The 7,500-nt window shown below is 41.8% G+C and overlaps 1 protein-coding gene and 1 long non-coding RNA gene across 2 annotated transcripts in view; one reads left to right on the top strand and one right to left on the bottom strand.

Annotated features, from left to right (window-relative positions):
• The window catches only part of LOC119187091 (rab-like protein 2A), a 290,773-nt gene extending 288,273 nt beyond the window's left edge, over positions 1 to 2,500 (bottom strand). The window contains exon 1 of the mRNA XM_075871527.1: positions 2,469 to 2,500. Within this exon, the coding sequence (XP_075727642.1) occupies positions 2,469 to 2,485 (17 nt within the window). The 5' untranslated portion in view covers positions 2,486 to 2,500. The remainder of the gene's footprint in view (positions 1 to 2,468) is intronic.
• The window catches only part of LOC119185012 (uncharacterized), a 22,304-nt gene extending 15,919 nt beyond the window's left edge, over positions 1 to 6,385 (top strand). Inside the window, exons 4-5 of the long non-coding RNA XR_012885553.1 lie at positions 2,359 to 2,400; positions 5,606 to 6,385. This is a non-coding gene — a long non-coding RNA (uncharacterized LOC119185012). The remainder of the gene's footprint in view (positions 1 to 2,358; positions 2,401 to 5,605) is intronic.
• The last annotated feature ends 1,115 nt before the right edge of the window (positions 6,386 to 7,500 follow it).

Here is a 7,500-nt window from a genome sequence, read left to right as displayed (position 1 = left end):
ACACCTCTGAAATTCATACTTGTACTTTTGGGGCACAAAACCACATATATTATTTTCAAATTCTTTTCTTGCTGAAGTTCATGAACGACTGCGTAAGTTCATACCGCGTTGCTGAAAGGGTTGGCTACCTTGTTCAATGAACTGCAGAGTTCCACTGGCTTCTTTGACGGTGTCTCCATTGCTGACGATCTCGGCAATTCTTTAGTGGTGGGTGACGTCCGCTGTGAGGCGTGTTGAGTATTCTTTTTGTATTCTCGCGGGCGTGAGAGAAATATTTACATTTTCACCTATCGTGTCATCACATACAACTACCAGGACCTCTGGACGTAATGCTTCAGGCAGTACGAGGAAGTAGCTCACATGAAGTGGTGATTTCTTTAGGAGAACATTCTGCAAAACACGCTGAAATGACTTCCAAACAACGCTGGCCGTGTCTACGGTGTATGCTTAAGGGTCCTTTCAGGGCCACTGATCACTTTTGAAAATACAAAAAAATGAGGGTGATACTGTCCACGCGTTCTTCAGCCTTCTTGCGTACACGTGGCATTAAACATTCCATTCATATCGTTGGTGATCGCGTATGCTTTCGAATAAAGTTGACCCGTCGCGTCCTGCGTGCAAGCTTGAAAGAGTGAGCTCAAACAACCTCGAAGCTTATAAAATTTTGAGATGCGTTCAAAACGAAGCGTCCCCAACAGGCTTCGATGGTGCAGCATGACAACATCAAAATATTACACGTTTGGAATCGTTATTTACTAAGATTTTTTACCGGGCATGACGACAACGGTAACCGGGACGGATATTTCAGCGAAGAATGTCCGTGTCACTTCTAGTAGAAGAAGGGCCTGTCACTTCTAGTAGAGCAATAAACTGACGTGATTTCACCTGAGCGCAATTTTATGGGCACATTTGTAAATCTTATACTTCAATTAAGTTTGCTTTTTATATACAATGTATATACACATGGCGATGGACATAGTAAGGAGCTGGTAGGCTCAGGAGTTTAAACGTCGTAATTGTTTTATTTCACTATGGTACCGACCTGTCCATCTAACTTTTCTTTTACCCCAAACAAACATGCCTGCCAGAATAACTGATGAGAACCGACCATGAATATAAAATACTGGCTACGCTCCGGCACATTGCTTATTACTTCGGCCTGTCGAATGGGTTGATAATGACGTTCATGATTGTGATCAGGGAATAGATGTCGGGAAATACTGAGGAAGGTGAGAGTGGTTCAACAGCACACGAGCAGCACTAAACATCGCAGGCGTAAACTGTGTGAGTTGAAATATTACTCTGATTCAGGAACAACGTATACTATCAGTTTCATTTGGGTGCACGTTAAAGAACCCCAGGTGGTCAAAATTTCCGGAGCCCTCCCCTACGGCGTCTCTCATAATCAAATGGTGGTTTTGGGACGTTAAACCCCACAAATCAATCAACCATCAGTTTCGAGACTTCGTGGTTATAGCGATAACCTTTTTTCGCCCAAAATTTAGGCACCAGCTCTTCTTTCTCCTGGGCTTCCTGCCATTTAGAAACACTGGACACAAGTTCTAAGCAACTTCAATTAATCGCCAAGCTATTGCACTTATGTGGAAAATGTTCAATAATATTTACCAGGATTGCGTATAAAGAATCGCTAAAAATCTTCAAGTGCAAGGCGTCAGAATATTTGGTTTGCAACAATGCGATTTCTTAGCAGTCTTTGATGTAGTATTGCTAAGATGAAGCTCATGATTTGTTACGCCATATGTCTGATTTGTCAAAGTTTATTACAGTTGGAAAATTTCTGGTAAAGACGGACAACGAGCTTTTGTAAATGATTGTGCATATAGCAACAATGTCAGTGGATTTTCAATAACATGAAATGAATTTCTTAATTGATATTCTGCGCAACTACCACTGATCTAGCAGCCCCACCAATTACGTTTGAACAAGATGCTTTTTTGAATTATATTCTCGATCCCATGCTTCATGATCACAGAGGCTCGTAGCTACAAATATAACGCGTTCTACTGCAAGGTGACTGTCCGAAATGACTGTATAAGTCACATACAATGAGTGACTCACATTTTCAATAAAATGAAAAATGACGCACGTAATTCTATTTTAATTTTATAATCGTTGCCCAGGCTACTGCAAAATAGCTTCGTTATCATATAACAGAGCGTTCTATTTTAGGGCGCTAGATGTCTGGCAGTGGTTTTAGGCACACTGTGGGTTTTTATTATTGGTCTAAAAAATTACACAAATATCAGTGACCTTGCCTTGCTCTAATAAGGTGATTTTAGGAACACAATTGAATACATTTGCGCTGTTATATTTTGAACTACTTCATTTCTTTTTTAGAATGCGATAGCAGAATCAGCGAAATCTGCCTCTACCCTCTATGTAAGTACACCAATTAAAAAGTTTTTTCTCAAATTTCTTCTAGAAAATTGCAACAGCATAATACTCACGAGAGCAGTGCATTCATTATCTTCCAACAAGGCAACACTTTTTAGGCATCCTCTGGAAACCCCGCCAGTCAGTACTCGAGACTCCTGGAAACAAGTGAACAAAACGTTAGAGTGCTGCACGCGGCCTCAATTGTACAATTCTGTCTCAATATCAACTAGAAATTACTCTCTTCTCTGGACAAATGATCCCGTATGCCCAAATTACCACGTAAATACTCGTAAGTCTATGATCTTTGGTTTGTTGGAACAGAGTTATCGCAGCCACCATGACATACCTGTGCGTTAGCTCACGAACACAATAAAAGCAAGCCGCGTGTTTGATGAAAACAAAACAGTCGCAGTTTCGGCACCAGGCTGGTGCAATGATTGCGATAGCAACACATCGGGCTGCTATACGACGTAAGTAGACGTTTTAATCGCGTAAGTGTTATCGCAACTTATCTAGGGCACTGAGTTGAGTTTGTACGGCTAAACTTATAGTGGCTGTGCGCATTTCGGTGGCAATGCAATTCACAGGCATGACAGGACCAGCAGCTTTTCGAATAGTCCTGGAGATATAGGAACCACACGAACCGTAGTGAACAAGGTCGATTGGGCTTGAATTGAAAATAATGCATTAACCACAACATCTAATCACGTGTTGTGAATAGTTGGCGGCGTGACGTCCGACAGGAGACGAAGTCCAAGTTCAGCCTTGGGAATCGAGACAATGCACTGGTTTTCACCTCGAAGTACATTAACGTTGGTGTCTCCAGTGGCTATCACCACCACATCTTGTAAGCACACCGCAAGGAAGCTTTGCGGCAATCGTGACGCGTTTCCTGAAAGTTTTTGGTCAGAAGCCGTGTGATGTTTAACGGGTGAAAGCGTCACCCCATTTCATCTGGGGCAGCGAATCGAGTTTGTCCCTCTTAAGCGATAGTGGCAGTGCGCCTTTTGGTGGGAACTGAATCCACAGGCAAGACATAACTAGCAAATTTCCAAATAGTCCTGGACTTGATGCGAGGAACTTGTTTTTTTCCTTCAGAAAAAAGAGCCAGAGACTTTTTCTATTGCCGTTTTCATCCAACTGCATGAGCTTCCTGAACCCGCCCCTCAATTTATTGAGCCATAGGACACGTCAATGTTAAAAAAAAGCATGTCTCGCTTGTCTAAATGAAGTGCTTGTTTGTTCAAGAATGTTTCTTTCAATTCCACTGACAATAAGCCAATGATGAATGGTGTATATACATAGCTCGCCGTTAGTGAGATGCACAGTATGAGTAACGTGGCCTAGTTGGTTAATGCAGTGCGCTGAGAAACGAGGCGCCACTGCTTCGTATATCCCGTGGGTTCTTTTGAATATTTTCTTCTGATTGAGTTTTCTTTGTTCATTTGATTGATATATACATACATACCCGGGACATTAAGGTGACGGTAAAAATCAGCCGCGAGTATACACGTAATTGCTATCGTAATAAATGTGCTCAAGGTTGTGGCGCACCCTGAAAAAAAGACGTATCATCTTGCCCCCTTGTCAACCCCCTCTATAGACGTTGCTTTAAAATCACTCAAGGGTACAAGGGCCAGAGTATAAGCACCTAAAACGTGTGACAAATATTTGCAAATGCGCTTGCACTTGACAAAATGTAAACTGTTTCGCCGCAGCCTTTACGTCAGAGGAGAAACTCTCTGATTGAAGCCATTTACTGAATATTTGGAAACGCTTTCTATGATCTTAGGCTGACAAAGCCGTTTAGCTTTTGCTTAAGCCACGCTGTGTTTACAGGACACCAGGCCCAGCTTTTAAGTAACCATGTGACACCAATATAGACTTAGCTGAGCTGTATATTTAAGTACAATAATACGCAGCTAAAGAATGAGATCCTAATTAGGTTAGGCTAGTTGAGCGAAGTTTTCTTGTCAGTAATATTTTGGAAATTTTCGGTGATTCAGTTTCGTATGAGAAATAGGGCTATGCAAAATGTTCCGAAATACCTGAGACTTCATAATTTAAAAATATACACGGACTTAACCAAACAAAATATAACAAACTACACAAACATTTCGCCACCTATGTGTGTAGCATCCTCAGTATGCACTGGCACCAAATAAGTGAAGGTCACCTAATCTAATTCTAGGCTCGTATGTCTTTGTACGCATCTGGTAGGAGGCCACGGTTGTTTCACGCCGTCTTGTTGTGGCGGATGAACCACGACTCGAGAAGACATGTCTAAGTGAACACAAATTAGGTCAAGTGCAACTCAGCTCAGCTTAACTTGGGCCTGGTTAGCTAATCAAAGTCTAATGAAGTAAAAGCTAATTAGGCCAACAATAAAAAAGGTGTGACCAAAGAACTACCGAACTCAAGAAATCGAATGTAGCTATCGCACACAGACCCAAATTATCACGCCGAAGCTGCTAGTGCGAAACTAAAATGTAAGTAGGTGATTTCAGCTTTCATGTGCATGAAAATCAACAAAGAATTCAGAAAGGCAAGTGCGTCTGAGAAAGATTCTTAGGCCACCAGCTTCGCGAATTCCGTAATTGTCACATCTTTAGTGTATACTGTGGTGCTGACTCTAGACCGGCAAAGCTTTACTTTATGTGTGAACCATAATGACTTCATCAAAACGCAGATTCTCAATTTTATTCGGGGGCCTTGTAAATAACATGGTGATATGGATGACGCTGATGATGCATGCGACACCGGCGTTACCAAGGAGTTTTAATATCACTTGAATAATGTATTACATTCAGCAAACTTCATGCTATGCACCTTCGCTGCCAAATTTTTCTTGTTAATCTTTATTTCATGTGTGAATAGCAATACCAAGAACCGAAAGGTGTTTAGAGCAATGGATAGTAGCCTCAGCTTATCAACGTTGTACCAGTTTAGAAAAACAATAGCAAAGAAAACATTGTTTTCCTACATCGTGCTTCGTATATCAACAGATGAAGACAATTTTTCGTTTAGTCTGCAGCGCATTTTTAGGCATTTAGAACATTTCTTTACAATGTTACTGAAAGGAAACATTCAACCATATCTTGACTCAGGCAGCATCACTTGCAAACTCAGGCAGCATTTTTTGCAAACATATAGACTTTATTTTATCTGGTTTGAAAATGCCTGTGTAATTCTATTTATTTACTTTCAGTATGCCTTTGCCCGAAGTATGATGTGGACGGATACGTCCGCACAAAGTACGACCGTTGGTACTACAATACTACGACAAGTCGCTGCGAAAATCGTACGGCTGTAGCAGGCGGCTGTAACGATTTTGAGACCAGCGAACAATGTGAGACTCACTGCTCCAACGCTACCAAACGATCAAATGCACTTTGGTCTCAAGAACAACAAAAGGCTATATTGGCTACGAAATTTTGAAAGCGCTATTCCTAGGAACAGTTCCCGACACATAACGAAAAAAAAGAATTGTTTTGTGAGATTAGTAATTAAATTTTTTAATGTCCAACTGAACATCTAATTACTCTGCCACCAGTCAGCACCATTATTTGCACAGAAATATTTCGCTATTAGTCCTTGAATGCATGCAGAGATTGTTTTTTTGGTTGTAGTTGTTTTGAGCGAAAAAAAGGGGCTTTCAACGTTGGTTCTGGAACGCGTCATGTTGAACAACCGTCGAACATGGGAGTGTATCCAGCGAAGTGATCCTATGCATAATGAAGTTGCTTTTCGCTAGCCGTATATTTGGGAAGCCTGCACAAATGTGCACACACAGTGTGAAGCCATTTGGTAAAACGCGTGGTGCGTGACGTGCCGATGAAGTTCGCGTGTACATTTGGACCCACCGTGACTGACGGGGTTACAGTGAACAACACAGGAGTGTACAACATTGAGCGTCTGAACCTGATGAACGTAGATTTGTTCCCTCAAGTAATAAAAATTGGAAGTGACCGTGGTAGTTGCCCTAGGTGTGTGTCACTCGCATCATGGTGTTCGGATGCCCTGGTGTATTTCCTGTGTTTTAATATTTTCGTCACATTGCCGGCCGGGATCTCACAGGCCACGTACAAAGAAAAAAAAAGCTCGTAGTAGTGATCTACTCCCCCAAGCTTCACCATGGTTCCAGCTGCTTACAAGCAAATCGCATCGTCTATCGATCCTATTCAATCAATTTTCAATTATTCTTGTAGCATGTAAGTAAAACGCATGCTAAGGAGCCTTTTCGACCCTAATTAAGCGTGTCTATTTCTCTGATAAGTCTGAATTGTAAAGTTGATCAATTTTTTTATGCCAATGGTGGATCTAAGGATAAATCTGTCATAATCTTAATTCAATGAAGAAACCACATTGGTTTTAAGTCTATGGTGACGTACAGCAGCCATTTTCTTATCAAAACTGACGTTTCTTTATGCGGGAGTGATGGATTTGGCCGGGCGATTTGATTGAGATTGCACGAGAAATTCGAAGAATTCCGAAAAAAAAAGAAAAGAGGGAGAGGGACAGACAGAAAGCGAGGGGGAAGATAAGATTAGGACGTTTGCGGATATAAAATAACAGCAGCAACCACTAGACCGAGTTGACTCTCGGCACATGAGAGAGACCTTTGTCCTGCAGTGGGCGACGTCAGGCTGATGACGATGATGATGACGTGAAAAACATGAAGTAACGTTCACACGGTCCTTGTCAGGCCACACTATGAACGCTCGGGATAATTTTGGCACTCCCGTACTACCTATACGTTTTCACATACAAAACAATATCTCTTTAACATGTGGAATACCTGAAAAGTTGCAGAGTGACCTTGGATGCTCTACAGGATCGCCATGTTGAAGTAATTTTTCCGGTACGTCTCTACCAAGCACAGTCCATGTGTGGCATGTTTTCCAGGTTTCCACCAGAACGGGAATTCATGCACTGTTTTTGGTCGGTCAGGCATGCACAACAATTTTGTCGCGTTTTGGTGTGAACCAGGCTGCTGTGGTTTTGTGGCAGATGAGCTGGTGTAATCTCGTGGAGCCCGGTCTGGTGTCTTTGGGCATGGCCAGTGTATTCTCATGTAATCATAGCCATGACTTCGCATGTTTC

This window comes from Rhipicephalus microplus, chromosome 8 (genome assembly GCF_043290135.1).
Source record: "Rhipicephalus microplus isolate Deutch F79 chromosome 8, USDA_Rmic, whole genome shotgun sequence".
Classification (NCBI taxonomy): Eukaryota; Metazoa; Arthropoda; class Arachnida; order Ixodida; family Ixodidae; genus Rhipicephalus; species Rhipicephalus microplus.
The sequence above is the reverse complement of the archived record's forward strand: the minus strand, read 5'-3'. Positions and strand labels throughout refer to the sequence as shown.